This window comes from Schistocerca nitens, chromosome 4 (assembly GCF_023898315.1).
Source record: "Schistocerca nitens isolate TAMUIC-IGC-003100 chromosome 4, iqSchNite1.1, whole genome shotgun sequence".
Classification (NCBI taxonomy): domain Eukaryota; kingdom Metazoa; phylum Arthropoda; class Insecta; order Orthoptera; family Acrididae; genus Schistocerca; species Schistocerca nitens.
Window position 1 is genome coordinate 986,462,801 of NC_064617.1, and position 17,744 is coordinate 986,480,544.

General features: G+C 42.7%; 1 protein-coding gene across 1 annotated transcript in view; it reads left to right on the forward strand.

Moving 5' to 3' along the window:
• Window positions 1-17,744, forward strand: part of LOC126253697 (lysosomal alpha-glucosidase-like) — a 141,691-nt gene that overhangs the window by 16,142 nt on the left and 107,805 nt on the right. Inside the window, 1 exon segment of the mRNA XM_049955224.1 lies at window positions 4,047-4,221. Coding sequence (XP_049811181.1) covers window positions 4,047-4,221 — 175 coding nt within the window.

Below are 17,744 nucleotides of genomic sequence, written 5' to 3' on the forward strand. Positions count from 1 at the left end.
TACTGGGCGATGAAGGGGACACTCCTTTGTGGGTGGTTCTTGGGGGTGGTGGGAGGATTCCAGGTGTCAGGGGAAATGGCATGGGAGATCTGTTTGCGGGTGAGGTTGGGAGGATAGTGCCTGTCTGTGAAGGCCTTGTTGAGACCCTCAGCATAGTGAGCAAGGTAGTTTTTGTCACTGCAGATATGCTGTCCCCAGGTGTCCAGGCTGTATGGGATGAATTTTTTAGTGTGAAAGGAATGACAGCAGTCAAAATTCATGTACTGTTGGTGTTGGTGGGTTTAATGTGGACAGAGGTGTGGACAGTACCATCAGAGAGGAGGAGGTCAACATTTAGGAAGGTGGCACGCTGGCTTGAGAAGGACCACGTGAAGTGGGTGGGAGAGAAGGTGTTGAGGTTGTGAAGGAACGAAGATAGGATTTCTTGGCCCTGAGTTCAGATCATGAAGATATCATCAATGAATAAGGATGAACAGCCACCACCAAACTGTGGCCAAGAGCAAAGTAGACCATGCTGTGGCACAACATGCAGCTGAACATAACACACTTGATTTCAATGGCTGCCTCACTACTGGAGCCATCTGGATGCTTCCCTCCACCACCAGCTTTTCTGATCACCGCAGAAGGGAGTTATCAATACAATACATTCTCTGCTTGCGTAATCATCCCAGCCTCAATCTATGGTAACAAACTGTTCCCACACCCTCCACTCAACAGTTTCCACTCCCTTTGTCCTATCATCTCCTCCCCATTCTCATCTCCCATCTTGTTTATTTGCAGCCCTCTGTGAATGCATCCTCCCGTCTTTCCCCATTCCTCTCCTTTTTCCCCAACTCCCTGTCCCAAAACTTCCTGACACTGCATCTGTTGGCATTCTGGTCCCTGCACACTCCGCCAGACACCGTTTGTCTCTCTCCCCACCCATGCACTGCTATCCCTTCCTCTTCCCCACCCCCTCCAGATTGCTGCTTGCATCCCACATGATAGATGCATTCCAGCCCGAAATGCTGGAGTTGGTGGTCATGTGCGTGAGGTGTGCTTGTTTGTGTGTGTGAATGGTGTGTGTGTGTCTCTTTACTGATGAAGGCTGTGGCTGGAAGCTCTATGTATGTGTGTTTTAAGTGTGCTTGTCTACAGCTTAACATGTCCATTTTATGGTAAGTAGCAATCTATCTGTTACTACATTGTTAAGGAATTGATCATGTACACTATCATGATTTTGAATGAATTCAGCAAAAAGTAAATATTTGAAAGGGCGAGACAGCTGCTGTTATGACTCGAAATGGCAACCGCTGTTATGAGTACCAGTCACAGTCAAACTTCCCTGACTGCCATGTCTGAAATAGTGCAAGACAAAACAGTATTTGGCTATGACCATAACACCATCAATAGTGGCACAAAAATCCCAAACAAAACATGCTCTGCTACCAGTGAAACAGTAAGAATTTAACTTACAAGAAGCAAGGAAGTGGTTGGCTGTGGTAAACACATAAAAAGAGTGCCACTGTGATCAGTCTCGCAATTGTCAAAGTTAATATAGACTATGGTTTAACTCCACTCAAGCTTTGTATTTATTAATAGGATAATCCATTTAGAGTGTGGATCCACAAAATTTATAAAAGTATAATAACATTTCAAATAAATAATTTAACATGAAATGTTTTCTGCAGTTACTTTATCCAGACATGCAAAACATAACAAACAAGTCTAGATTTACAGGTTTGAAGAAGTAAGATTACATTGAAAAGCACTCAGGTCAAGATTATGTTACAGATGATCACTAAATAACCTTACACATAAAAGGTATTGAAAACTGTATTATAAAAACTATAATTACTTATCCTCCTTTTTCATTCAGGACAATATCTCAAACTGTATTCCTGGAGTGAGCTGCTGGTTACGAAAATGGGAACACTGTACAATGTCTTATGGAAAAGTAGTAAGCCAGTTGCAAGCAGAGCAACAGGGGTGCAGTGAAGTCCACGAGAAACACCGTCTAAACTTACACTTGCTCACCGAAAGACTGCTGCAGTCGACCTTGCAATCCGTGACCAGATCACAGAATTGCATAAAAAAGGCCTACTGCATGACCACTGGAGAAATATTTATCTTGGCTCTACTGGTAATCCACAAGTTCAGCAATTTCAAAAGTTTCTTTCCTGCCCAACCGCTCAACCATCGCCCTTTGCCTGGTGCCGCTCTGCTTGCTGCTGGTAGATGCTTGCTGTACTGTCACCGAATACAGACTCTCCTGTCTTATGCTGTCATAATGATCGAGTAGCCTCAGTGACGCCAGTCAGCACTGCAACATGGCAGTGGCCGACTATTTCTAAATGCACACCATTGTTAATCTGAATTAACTGTTGCTTTAGCATAATAACAAAAATAATTAATTTTTGATAATTCAATGTGACTGGATAGATAACAAATGTACTCACCAAGCAGCAGGAGGAGACCACACATATAAAAGAGGGATGCAAGCTTTCAGAGCCAGTGGCTCCTCCTTCCGGCAGAAGGGTCGAAGGGGAAGGAAGGGGGGGGGGTGAAGGAAAAGGACTGTAGAGGTTTAGGGAAAAGGGCTGGAGTTCAGAAAAGTCACCCAGCACCTCGGGTTAAGGGAAACTTACCGGATGGTATGAGAAGGAAAGACTGATTGTTGGTGACTGCACCAGTTGAGATATGGAAACCTGAGATCTTAAAGGTGGAACAGGGTAATACACACAACAGTGATTACTGCTAAAACACTGTGCACAAGTTAATAAGAGTGAAAAGCTAACTGCGTTGTATGTAACAGAGGAGGGAGGGGGATGGCGAAAAACAGACAGGTCAGGAAGTGAAAGATGTAGAAAGCTAAAACGGAGTGAAGAAAGGAGTAGTTACTGTGAAGAAATCCCTGGTGGATGGTGAGAACCGAGGATACGTAACTCTAGTTCCCACCTGCGGAGTTCAGAGAAACTGGTTTGTGGAGGAAGAATCCAGATGGCGTGTGTGGTGAAACAGGTGCTGAGGTCACAGCTGTCTTGCTGTAGAGCACGCTCTGCAACAGGATAGTGTGTGTTGCCAGTACATATGTGGCTCTGTTATGAATCCAGTGCCACTTTCCTTCATGTTGATCTCATCCTCGCTGGAAGGCCCGCAGCACACTTCTGTCCACATTAAAACTACTAACAAACAACAGTACATACATTTGGACAGTTCCCATACTTTCCGTGTCAAACGTTCCCTCCCGTACAGCCTCGGCATTCGAGGCAAATGTATTTGTTTAGATGCAGACTCTTTATAGTCTCCCTTATTGGATGTAATTACTCCTCCAGCCTAGTTCAGTGACCTCGGTGCCTGATTCACCACACACACCATCTGGGCTCTTTCCCCAGACACCAGTTTCTCAGAACTATGCAGGTGGGAACTACCACTACAACATGCCCATGGTTCTTGCCACCCACCTGGCCTTAATTTACATTAATTTTTTCTGTCTCATCATTTCTTCACAATAACTACTCCTTTCTTCACTCTGTTTTAGTTTTCTGCATCTTTAATTTTCTGACCTGTCTAGTTTTCTCTGTCCCCCTCCCTCCTCTGTGGCATACAGTGCACTTAACACGTCACTCTTATTAACTGCTACACAACGTTTTAGCAGTAATCTCTGTTGTGCGTATTACCCTGTTCCACCTTTAAGCTCTCAGGTTTCCATATCTCAACTGGTGCAGCCCCCCAACAATCAGTCTTTTTTTCTCATCCTGTCTGTAAGTCTCCACTGACCTGGGCTTCTGGGTGATGTTCCCGAACTCTAACCCTTTTCCTAGACCCCTTCAGCCCTTTTCCTTCACCCCTCTTCTTTCCCCTTCTGCCAGAAGAAGGAGCTACTGGCTTCAAAAGCTTGCATATGTAAAACCCTTTTTTATGTGTGTGTTCTCCTGCTGTCACTTGGTGAGTATATTTATTATTTATCCAATTACATTTAACTGCTGCTTTAGGATAGAAATGCAATGCGATATTTCTTTTCTTTTTGTTTAGTAATTAGAACCAAATTCACTCTCCTGTTGCAGACTGAAATTCAGTATAAACACACTGACCTTCGCTGACCAGTTTCTGCAAGCATCAATGCTGCTGCCAGGTGGCAGCAGTATGTATGGCCTGGGTGAACACCGTTCGTCTCTGAAACTCTCCACTGATTGGCAGCGATTTACTATGTTCAACCATGACAGAATGCCTTTAGAAAATGTGAGTATTTGAGTTAAACTTCATTGTAGATTTACTTTGACTACTTTGTGTGGAATGTTATACTCAGAACTAAGAACAACAAAAACAATCAATTACTGAAAAAATTAGTTAATAGGATAGATAAAAAATCTACTCACCAAGCGGTGACAGAACACACACACAAAATATGAAAGCTGGCCAGTTACAACTGTCTTTTATGTGTGTGTTATGTTGTCGCTTGGTGAGTAGATTTTTTTTATCTATCCTATTATATAATTTTTTTCAAAACTAAGAACATTAGAGGCAGTCTTTTATACATCACTATATTGTTTCATGTGATTTTATACTTTTGTCATGTTTGTGACGGAGGTAAGTTTCATTTCACGGGATTCGTTCGTAGACAAATGTGGACCGGGAGATATATATTAGTGTAACATATTAAACAATGTGTAACACTATCTTTGCCTTCATTAACTGCATTAGTTATGTGTCGTAGTCTCCATGTGAAGGATTAATGTGCAACAACTTACCTACATGGGAAGACAGTTTCGTTTTCTACCCTGGCTGTTATACAATCACTATCCTTTATATTACAAAATCAGCTGATTTTGACATGCAGCCATTTTCAAGTGCTATTCTTAGCATCATAATTTTACCATGTCATCCTGTGTGAGTGTTGAAAATATGCATCAATCATTTTAATAAATAACCACTGTTGTAGTAGGCACAAGTGAGAACAACATTACATACTCTTTAGCACCAGCTAAGGTGGAAAATAGAATTGTATTGTGGGCTGTGACACACGACATGAAAAAATTTGTTAGATGTGAAGGTTCAGAAATTTCATTTAAGTTAATGGAGACTGGCTATTATGAATTGAATTCCTAAATTTGACTTGATGTAGAAAATTAATATACCTGCTAAGATGAATATGATCATGGAAAGTTCTGGGTAAAATACAAATAATGGAAGGAGTAAAGGTAACCAACCGTGTACCACGTAGTTGAGGTACTGAGCAGTTGACAGGCTTATTAAAAAAATAAAATAAAATAAAAGACTGAGATTATTGCTGAGCTGTTGTACAGTGTGCTTCTAGTTAATTAATAAAACACACTCAGCTACACTGTCCTGACAAAACTACGTAATCCTAAAATAAAGTTAGTCTCTCTCTCTCTCTCTCTCTCTCTCTCTCTCTCTCTCTCTCTCTCTCTCTCTCTCTCTCCACCAGTAGATAGCAATATTGTTAAAATGGAAACATTTGAAAATGTTGCTTATTAGCTCAGTTTTCAGCTTCTGATGCCATCACTTGGTAACAACTGGATGTTGCAATTACACTTAAAATAATGTGCTATTTACACAGCTGTTATTGGTACATATACAGAAGATGCATTAAATGATGAGATGTAAGAGTGTTTGCAAAGTGAAGTGTTACTTTTTTGGTTACAGGGAAGTCAGTTTGACAGGAAATGGAAAATAAAGTTGAATTTACTATTGTAATCTAAGATTTGCATAACTGAAACTATTTAACCAAGGAAGAGTTGTGTTTTGTTATTCAAAGCTAAGCTGACATTCTGTATCCTATATTTATTGATGTCAAGTTTTTCCAATCATCTTTTCACTGGTTTGATGGGGCCCCACCACAACTTCCTCTCCTGTGCCAACCTCTTCATCCAATGTCCTCAGTTATTTGTTGGATATATTCTTATCTCTGTCTTTTTCTATTTAATGCAAATTGACTAATGTGTACATAATATAAAAATGTTTTCACTTTTTGTTAAATGTAGTGTTTTCTGCATGACATAGAAAAGTAATATATTCCTTTGTAAACACTACAGCTCATCATTTTAGGTATCTTCTGTTTATTTATCAGTAATACTTGTGTTAATCACATCTGTGGTTACAACATTCAGTTGTTGATGATGGCCTAAGAGTGTTATATTGAACTTGAACTCCAAATAAGTGTTTTGTGCTAATGCCTCCTTTCTTGGTGTTGTATTTTGATGCAGCTGCCCACAGTAGTCTATCCTGTGCAACCCTCTTCATTTCTGCATAACTATTCCAATCTAAATCTGTTTCAACTTGCTTAGTCTGCTCAAGCTCTGGTCTCCTTCTGCAACCCCCCCCCCCCCCCCGCCCCACTCTTCCTTGTGTTATCAAATTGATGATTCTTTTATGCTATAGTATGTTTTATATCAACCAATCCCTTTTCTGAGTCAATTGGTGCTATACATTTCTTATCTCCTCAGTAGTTATTCTAGTTATCCATCTAACATTCAACTCTCTCCTGTACCACCACATTTAAAACTTTTCTATCCTCTTGTCTGAATTGTCTATTGCCCATGTTTTACTTCCATGCAAGGTTACACTCCAGACAGATACTTTCAGAAACAAATTCTGAACATTATATTTGGTATTGATAAATTTCTCCTTTTCAGAACTTCTTTTTACCTCTTTCAGTCCACATTTTTTGTCCCCTCTAATTTGCTCATTGTCACTTCTTTTGCTGCCCATATAAAAAAAAACTCATTTGATGTTTTTGCTAATTTAACTCCTTGATCTAATTCAACTGCATTCCATTATCTTTGTTTTTCTTTTGGTGATGTTCATATTTTAACCTCTTTTTCGAGATGCCATCCATTCTGTCAGCTGCTCTTCCAAGTCCTTTGTGATCTCTGCATGAATTGCAATGTCATTGGCAAACCTCAAAGTTTTTGCTTCTTCTCTGTGAACTATTAATTTTGAAATTTCTCCTTGGTTTCCTTCACAGCTTGCTCTGTGTACAGATTGAATTACGTTGGGGATAGGCTACAAACTTGTCCTAATTTCTTCTCAACTGCTGCTTCACTTTCATACCCTTCAGTTCCTATAACTGTAGTCTGATTTTTTAACAAGCTGTAGACAACCTTTCACTCCCTGTACTTTATCCATGCTTCCCTTATGATTTTAAAAGAGAATACTCCAGTCAGTACTTTCAAAAGCTTTCTCAAAATCTACAAATACTATACATGCAGATTTGCCTTTCTTCAGTCTATCTTCTAAGGTAAGTTGAAGTTTCAGTATTGCCACATATGTTCTTCTATTTCTCAGGAATCCAAATTTATCTTCCGTGAGATCTGTTTCTACCAATTTTTCCATTCTTCTGTAAATAATCCATGTGAGTATTTTGCAACCATGATTTATTAAGCTGAAACTTCTTTAATATTCACTCCTTGCTACACATGCCTTCATTAATATTGGAATCATTACAGTATTCTTGATCTAAGGAATGTCATCTATGCCAGGTCCTTGTTTTGACTTATATCTTCACCAATCGTCTGTGAAATACTTCTCGCAATATTGCATCCCCCATGTGATCTTCATCTACTCCCTCTTCCCTTTCTGTAAAATTCCCTTCAAGTATTTTTGCTTTATATCCCTTCTTCGTTCTGTTCTTTGCTTCATATTGGCTTTCCATCTGAGCTCTTGATAGTCATACAGCTGCTTCTCTTTTCTCCACAGGTCTCTCTAATTTTCCTATTGCCAGCACCTGTGTTTCCTCTAGTGATTCTGTTATAACGTCAAGTTTAACAAATATATTTCAGAATGACACAACACATATAAGTCACAGAGTAAGTTGACAAGCAAGACATGTGTACACGTTAGCATTCGAATGAGCACCGAGTCCCAGTCTAGCGGCCGCTGCTCGGCTAGCCGCTTAGGTGGCGCAGCTGCTGCATGGCTGGCAGACAGCGCCGCACGTAGAGGACGCGCGTAATTGCGCGGCGGCACTTTGAATGATCGGCGAGTCACAACACTTTTCCCCCTTTGAAATTGTTGCACTGGTCTTGATGGAGGTGTCCTGGAGATGGCTAACGTCCATAGGCGTTGTTTGACTCGCCGTAAAGTCTCGAGGAGGAGGCTTCCCGTACGGACGGAAGTGTCCCCGATGATAACGGGTCGAGATGACAGGAGACGTAGGGGTCGAATCTGCTGGGGCCCCATGCATCAATCTGCCCATTGCAGCATGTCCAGTTGATATGACAGGAGACATGGGCGATGTGTTGGCATCCGTTGGAGGAGGAGGCGAGTAGATTTGCTCTGACAGAGGATGGTCATCTGGTTCCTGCATGGGCACGTCTCATGGTGGCGTCCGTTCTTGTGCTGGCATCGCGATGACGCTGAGAGGGCTGCGTTGTGAGTATTGAGAGATGCCAAGATCCTGATCGACAGGTAGGGCCAAAAGTGGTGTAGCGGCATTTGGAACAGGCGTTGCTGGCACACGAGGCCGAAGCTGGTCCGAATGACGAACTGCAACACCCGTGTCCGTCTGGATTTCATACAGGCATCTGCCACGGTATCTTAAGATGCGGCCCGGGCTCCATTTTGGTCGCCTGCCATATCCCCGTACCCAGACGAGGTCGTCGGCGGTGAACCGGCCAAGGGAAGGCACCCGTGGCCGTGAGGTGGAAGGCTGCAGAAGATGAAGTAGCGTGCGGGGCTGTCAGCCATGTAAGAGCTCAGCCGGGCTGTGGTCGCCCATGGGGTGAAACGGTAAGACGCCAGAAACAGGAGAAGCGCATCATCAGCAGCAGAAGAAGTCAGAAGTTTCAGCATCTGAGCCTTAAATGTGCGGACCAGTCATTCAGCCTCACCATTGGATTGTGGATGGAACGGCGGGGCCGTGACATGCATAACGCCGTGACGAGCACAAAAATCCGCAAATTCGGAAGAGGCAAATTGCGGACCATTATCAGTAACAAGAGTAGAGGGGAGGCCTTCCAAAGAAAAAATGCGGGCGAGAGCACTGGTTGTTGCCGCGGTGGTAGGCGACGTGCAACAGACAATGAAAGGAAAGTTAGAGTAGGCGTCAATTACGAGGAGCCAATAAGTACCTAAAAAGTGTCCCGCAAAGTCAGCATGAATATGCTCCCAGGGCTTCTCAGGCGAAGGCCACGGTGACAAAGATGACTTCGGGGCAGCGGCCTGTGACGCACAAGGGCCGCAGGCAGTGACCATGTGTGCTATTTCAGAGTCGATGCCAAGCCAGTACACATGACGACGCGCCAGAGATTTTGTGCGAGAGACACCACAGTGCCCTTGGTGAAGGAGGCGCAAGACCGAAGCACGCAAAGACGCAGGTACCACGACACGCGGCGAAGCATTGTCAGTGGAGAGGAGGATAACACCATCCCTATCCGTGATGTGGTAGCGCAAAACGTAGTAGTTCCGCAACGGATCAGAAGTCTTAGTGGATGGGCGATCTGGCCAACCCTTCTGAATACAGTGTAAAACCTGGGAGAGGGTAGGGTCAGAACTCGTAGCAACCGCCAGCCTGTCCCCAGTGATGGGGAACCCGTCCACAACCCGCTGCTCGGCAACATCCAGGTGGAAACACAATAGTTCGTCCCTATTGAATGCCTGATCAGGACCCATGGGAAGGTGAGACAGAGCATCAGCATTTGCATGTTGAGCCGTTGGCCGGAAATGAATCTCATAATGGAAACGAGACAAGTAAAGAGCCCAACGCTGGAGGCGGTGTGCAGCCTTGTCGGGAAGTGACGTTGATGGATGAAACAAGGAAACAAGTGGTTTGTGATCTGTAACAAGATGAAATTTTGAGCCATAGAGAAAAACACCAAACTTATGAAGAGCATAAATAATGGCCAAAGCTTCTTTCTCAATTTGAGAATACTTTTGTTGGGCATCCGTGAGCGTTTTGGATGCATAACCAATCTGTTCATGAAATTACAGATTGCAGATTGCGCATTTACAGTGGCTTTGAAATCGCCACAGAGACGAATATCACCATTTGGCTTAGCAACGACAATGACAGGAGAGGACCACTCACTGGAAGTGACAGGAAGCAAGACCCCTGAAGTAGTGAGACGATCCAACTCCCGTTTTACCCGATCACGAAGGGCCACAGGAATGGACCGAGCCCGAAAAAACTTTGGCCGAGCAGTTGGTTTGAGCGTGATATGAGCTTCAAAGTCGTTTGCACGGCCTAACCCAGGAGAAAAAAGGGACAAAAATGTCGTCGACAAGGAATCCAGTTGAGCATAAGGAATAGCATCAGAGACAATATTGACAGTCATCTATGGAGAACCCAAAAATGCGAAAGGCATCGAAATCAAAAAGATTTTCTGCGTTGCTCTGGTCGACCACAAATATGGGAACAGTGCGAACGACGGATTTGTAAGATACCTCAGCATTAAACTGTCCCAAGAGAGAAATCTTCTGTTTATTGTACGTCCGTAATAGCCGAGTGACAGGTGACAGGAGTGGAGAACCCAACTGAAGATACGTCTGAGAATTAATTATAGTGGCAGCAGAGCCGGTATCCACCTGCATGCGAACATTCCGACCAAGGATTTGGACAGTGAGGAATAACTTCCCTGAAAGGGAAGAAGTGCAATTGACAGGCAACACAGAATCAGAATCAGCGTCATGTTCATGAACATCATGTATGTGGTTGGATTTGCAAACAGAAGACACATGACCTTTCTTTTTGCAATTGTGACACACAGCCCAACGTTGGGGACAATCCCCGCGTGAATGTTTCGTAAAACACCGCGGACATGAAGAAAGTTGCCGGGGGTTTTGCTGCAGTTTCTTAGCGGGTTGTTTACGGCTAGGCCGAGGCTGCGCGTGGGAGTGCACTGCGGCCACGTCGGCCGGCGGGGACGTGCTGCACGCGTCGTCAACAGTGCACAGAGGTTGTATTTCCCCGACATCACCCCACGCCTCTATTTGCGCCCCAGTGGCGCGAGAAATTTCAAAAGACTGCGCAATGGAGAGAACTTCATCTAGAGTCGGATTCGCCAACTGAAGGGCACGTTGCCGAACTTCTTTGTCGGGCGCCGACCGGATAATAGCATCCCGTACCATGGAATCGGCATAGGATTCTTTTTGAACGTCAGTAACAAATTGACACTTTCAACTGAGGCCGTGAAGTTCAGCAGCCCAAGCGCGATAGGATTGATGTGGCTGTTTTTGACAACGATAAAAGGCAACACGAGAGGCTACCACATGTGTTTGCTTTTGAAAATAGACAGACAGAAGTGAGCACATTTCAGCAAAGGACAAAGATGCAGGATCCTTCAAAGGAGCCAATTGCGACAACAACCGATACATTTGAGGTGAAATCCAGGAAAGGAACAGAGACATACATGGTTGTTCGTCCGTGACTTGAAATGCCAAGAAGTGCTGTCGAAGACGTTTTTCATAATCAGACCAGTCTTCCGCCATCTCGTCGTAAGGAGGAAAAGAAGGTACAGCCAACGATAAGAAACGCCCCGCATTTGACGCTGCGACGAAATCGAGAATCGCCGCTGTTAGAAGCGTTTGCTGTTCAAGGAGATTTTGCAATAGTTGCTCGACAGTAGCCATGGAACCCTGTGGGTCAACGGCGAAAAGGAAAAATCCACTACCTCGTCGCCAATTGTTATAACATCAAGTTTAACAAATATATTTCAGAATGACACAACACATATAAGTCACAGAGTAAGTTGACAAGCAAGACATGTGTACACGTTAGCATTCGAATGAGCACCGAGTCCCAGTCTAGCGGCCGCTGCTCGGCTGGCTGCTTAGGTGGCGCAGCTGCTGCATGGCTGGCAGACAGCGCCGCACGTAGAGGATGCGCGTAATTGCGCGGCGGCACTTTGAATGATCGGGGAATCACAACAGATTCATGCTTTGCCATATTGCACTTTTAGTCAATCACTGTCTGTTTCATTTGCTTCATTTTCATATTTTCTCCTTTTGCCAGTTAAATTCAGTATTTTGTAAGTTATCCAAGGATTTCTATTGGGCTTTTTCTTTTTGCCTACTTGATCCTCTGTTGCCTTTCTCTGATTTCACTCAATCTTTGACTAACCAAGCCTTTGAAACTTTTAATTATGTCTGGTCCTTTCAATTTATCCTGGTTTCATCTCCATAATTTCCCACCTTTCTGGAATTTCTTCAGTTTTAATATGCAGGTCATACCAATAAATAATGGTCAGAATCCCCACTGCACCAGTTTTTTTTTTTTTTTTTTTTTTTTTTTTTTTTAATCTGGTTCCGAAATCTCCGTCTTACTATTATGTATTCTGTTTGAAACCTGGTGTCTCCAGGTTTCTTCCACATGTATGTTGATCTTTCATGATTCTCGGAAGAACATTAAATTGTGCTCTCCGCAGAATTCTACTAGACTTCTTTCCTTTTTACTCCTTTCACTCAGTCCATGTTCTCCTCTACTTTTCCATCTCTTCTTTTTATTGCTGTTAAATTTTAGTCCCCATCACAATTGAATTTTCATCTCCTTTAACCATCAGAATAATTTCTTCTACCTCCTCATATCTGCAGCACTAAATGGAATGAACAGTTTAATTGGCACACACCATGAATTGAGATTGAAGTAAATACAGATAAAAAGTGATGAGGAGTAGCAGAAATGAAATTATCAGAAAACTTAACATCACGATTGAGGATGAGAAGTAGCTGAAATGAAGAACTTCTCTTACCTTGGAAGAAACGCAACACAACACATAATGGGCAAAGCAAGCACAATAGCACAAGGAAAGAGGGTGTTCCTGGCCAAAAGGTGTTGTGGTAGCATTAAAAATCATGTGAACTGATAAGATAAATGAGGAGGTTCTTTGCAATCAGTGAGGAAAGAAATATGTGGAAAATATGTGGAAAACAGTGACTAGATGAAGGGACAAAATGATGAGCTCTGTGTTAAGACATCATAACTTTCATAGTACTTGAGGGAGATAAAGAAGGTAAAAACTTGTGGGAGAAGACAGAGGTTGGAATCTCTCCAACAGATGATTTAGGACATTGCACGTAAATGATACCTGAGATGAAGAGGTTGGCATAGGGGAGAAGTGGAAGAAGTATGTGTAGGCCTCGTCAGACCATCCTGACTATGAAAACTACCTACTCAGGTAAGGGGTCTAAAATTCCTCATTCTGGCTTATAGCTTGCCAGGTTTGTTTTGAATTATGTCAAGATTCTCTCTCTCCCTCCCTCCTACCCCTTCCTCTTCTTCTAGTATTCCTACCCAGAGATCTGGATGTGGGACTATTTTACTTTCAAAATATTTTACACAAGTGGATGCCATCACCATTAAACAATACAGTAGAGCTGCATCTCTTTGGAAAATGTAATGGCTGTAGTTTCCACTTATTTCAACCATTCACAGTACCAATACAGCAAGGCTATGTTGACTAATGCCACAAGGCCAGATCAGTCAATCATCCAGATTGTTGCCCCTGCAGCTACTGAAAAGCCTGTATAGTAGCCCCCTGGGATCTACCGGTACACAACACAGTAATTGTGGGCCTGACAGGCTGCTGGCAACACTGTCCCGGAGATGCAGGGTAAACAGTACGAACACAAACATAAACAGACCGTATTTGTTATCGAGCGCATATCCCGCAGCTGCCACAGTAATATATGGCACCAGCTCGTCTGCTAGAGGTGCGACAGGTGTTGCAATCAGTGCCGCAAATGCAGTCACCTATTCTCTTCCGTGATCACATGCCAACCAGACCATGTAGTTGTAAAGGATGCTACCTGGCTGACCAGAGTCAGTTGGCACTGGGAGTTGCTCCAGGTCATAGCACCCATTGCCATTCCGAGTTCTTCAATCAGAGCATCCATCTGAGCAGTTCCGCCTGCTTTTTTTATTTTGTTTGTTGTCCTCGGCGTCGACATACTGCATTGCTACACTGGCTGAAAGATGGGATGTAGAAGTACAACACAGGCTACTTTAAATAATGTAGCAGACAGGTTCACAGTTGCGTTTCACCCTTCTTTAATTTCACTGTTCACAACCCCCCAATAATACACAGTTATTTGGCCAGTTCATTATTGTTTAACTTTTGATAAGCCTCATTAATAGTTTGCAGACAAACCTCCTCATATTGCTACAATAGTTTACTGTTGAACATCTACAAGCAGTAAAACCGCTACCACAAAGTTCACAGTTCTTGAAGAATAGAAAGGTACGTATGTAGCAGACACGGCCTATTGGTGTGACACTTATTTCACTGTTAAGTTGATGCATTGTTGTCATTCTAAGCAACACAGATTCCTCATCTGAAACTTGGCACCGAGTGAGGTGGCGCAGTGGTTCGCACACTGGACTCGCATTCGGGAGGACGGCGGTTCAATCCCGTTTCCAGCCATCCTGATTTAGGTTTTCCGTGATTTCCCTAAATCGCTTCAGGCAAATGCCGGGATGGTTCCTTTGAAAGGGCACGGCTGATTTCCTTCCCAATCCTTCCCTAACCCGAGCATGAGCTCCGTCTCTAATGACCTCGTTGTCGACGGGACGTTAAACACTAACCACCACCACCACCACCACCACTGAAACTCGGCCGTGGACCGACTGTCTCGTGACCAAAAATTGTGCCCTTATGTATCATCACAATAATAGGTACTGAAACTACACATTGTTCGAAGTTAAATTTTCAGACATTACAATTAAAACTTAATGAGTTAAGTTAACTGAATACATCAAAAAATTTGTTCCTTTGAACAGTTTCATCTACTACAAGGGTTAGGCCGAATTATTTGTTTAAATCATGAAATTAACAAATATAGTTATGCAAACAATACTTTTGACAAAACTGTTAACTATTTTGGAATTAACTAAGGATTGGCTTTGCTAACATGTTTTCGAATAGAGCCAAATAGGTCCTTTAAGAATGCTAGTGTTTCATCTTCCAAATGTTTATAATTAGTACAGAATTTATATTTATTTATAAATCAACAATAGAATCTAAGTTAAGAAACAATTACTGATTTCACCCTATAATAAAAGATACTAATTTGTAATAGTCAAAATAAATTAGAAAATCAATTACATACATAAAACTAAGCACAAAATTATATTCTTTCAAACTGAGGGTCAATCTTTCTCTTTTATGAAAATGGGGATTATATTCACGTATGTTAATGGTAAACATGAAAATATGAATTTAAGGAGGCAGATGGCAAAACAAGAGGGGAATCAAAATTGTCCCACCTTGCTTCATCACACATTGCCCAGCACTGCTATACACTCAGAGTCGCATCCTAGTTTTCAATCCAGGTGTCACCTGAGTTCTCCATACTGACCACTGACACCTTCACTCTGAGTCCAAGCCACCACTCCACATCTCATAAAAGTTTCTCCACGCTGGGCCTGACATCAGCTGCACCTGCGCGGTCAGTCTGTGTGCATCTCACTGTCACTCCCTCATTGTCGGCCGCATCATAGGTCCATCCGACAGAAGGATTTATTCCCAGCAGCTACATTTGTCTCCTACCAGCTACGAGTTTCCGCCTTGCGGAGACCTCTCTATTAGACCATCCTCAATTCCTACTGTGCTACACAGATATGGCTGTGCTAACATTGTCATTGTAAGAAGTCTCCTAGTGCAGTGTTAGTGACTTATCAGCAGATTGGAACCAAGTGTGTATTCATGTCCAAATGACTGTTTTGTTGTATTCAGTATGAGTGTAAATGAAGTTCATTTATTTCTTGTTAATTGGGACACATTATTTGGGGTGGCTGTCTGAGCCACGACATAAAAACCTGTTGATGAGGAGTGGATTTTGTCCAACCAATGATGGTTAGACTTTCTGCTGTGCTCTCCCAGTGAAGGTACTTATCTCTGTGCACCACTTACAATGGTTGCAATTCTTTTTTTCTCATTCAGTATACCATATTTACTCGAATCTAAGCCGCACTCGAACCTAAGCCACACCTGAAAAATGGGACTCGAAATAAAGGAAAAAAAAATTCCCGAATCTAAGCCGCACCTGCAATTTGAGACTCGAAATTCAAGGGGGGAGAAAAGTTTTAGGCCGCACCTCCAAATCGAAACAAAGTTGGTCCATTGTCATATGAGACACAATTTAGGTCGAATGAATGACGATACAGCTACAGTAGTTTGGTTCGAGTCGTAAGCTTAGCAGTTAAGCTTTGTCAGGTAGCCATTGCTATGCGTCACGCGCTCCGTCCGTATTTATACGAGTACCCTTCCTTTTTCACGTGCTTCGTCTGGTTTGAATCGATTGCTTATTTTGCTTCGATCTGATAAGTGCCGTTTTCTTTGTTATAGGTGTATACGTCACTCTAAGCTGAAAATGCATTACTGTACTGTGTTATGCATTGTTCGTCGCATTCTGATAGTGCGTGTTTACGGCCTGTCGCCGCTAGCGGCATGGCTTGCTTTTGTTCGCGCTACCACCGCTTACAATAAAAAGAAATAGAGGAATTGTCTCATTAGCGAAACAATGGCAAAAGACTGCTATTTGTTGTTACTTACACTGCTGCTTTCTTTGATAATGATCAACAAGAACCAAATAATAGACTGCGTATGATAGAACATGTTCTGAACGAGAGTTAGGCGAAAATTTTTCTCCGTTTGAAAATCTTTGCGGCCGCTTCTTTAGTACATCAAATTCTGCACAGAAATTAGTCATCTTAGATTTATAAATCTAGTCAGTTGCCGTGCTTCATTTCTGACTGTATCACTACTAGGCATAAGAATAATACGAATATAAACATGACACGATACGTATATTCTTCCGCGTTTGCTGTTGTCTCACTCTAGTTTTGTAGTTTATTGGGCAGACAGGATTTAAATGAGATAGCAGCAAACACAAAAGAATACATGGCAAAATGTTTATATTCGTATTATTCTTATGGTGAAGAGAATACTGCATGTGATTCACATTTCATCAGGTTCCTACTAGCAACCATCTCTTCTCACAGGTAGGAAAAAATTCAGAACGTAGAGTTGGCCGTATTGACAAACATCCCAAACAGTCTTGCCAGTCGGATTTTCGCAGTACATTGAAATTCTGCTACATTCGAAGATGAACAATACGGAATTTGTATTTACTTCGTTGGATAATGTATGAAAATACAGTGGTCGAAACTCGGGGCGGAGAAAAAAAAGCTTGTCTTCCACCTTTTTTTTTTTAAATTTATTTACTGACGCTGAGGTTTTGGCGCCAGTATTTATCTCTGTGCCTACAAAGCATGCCTCTGTCGCGCTACATATATTCGACGGCAGAAGTTAGTTGTGGCGGCATCTACCAATATTTTTCAGAACTTCCGCTTGCTTTGCACTCGATTCTAAGCCACAGGCGGTTTTTCGGATTACAAGAAATGGAAAAAAAGTGCGGCTTAGATTCGAGTAAATACGGTAGCTTTGTTACCTTCGACATTGTCAGCGCAGTTCCTGCTGCTCATACAATGGAAGATTGAACTTCTGTATCGCTAACTTGCTTGCTGTTCATCATCATAAGTGACGCTTTCACTGTTGCTCTCATCCGAGCCCTTCAACAACCCTGTTGACATCTCACCTGCATATCGACTGCTGGGCAAGTCCCACCTGTCCGTCACTTATAGCCACAATGTCGACACCTTTCTGACACCCACCAGTGCAGCAACATCTGATCAAGCCCATCTGCATCCTGCAGATGTCCCACTGGTGCATCAGCATCAAGCCTAGTTTGTCATTTCCCAACCATCATCCCGCAGGCCTGACATTCATCTGGCTGGGCCTATGGCTTTC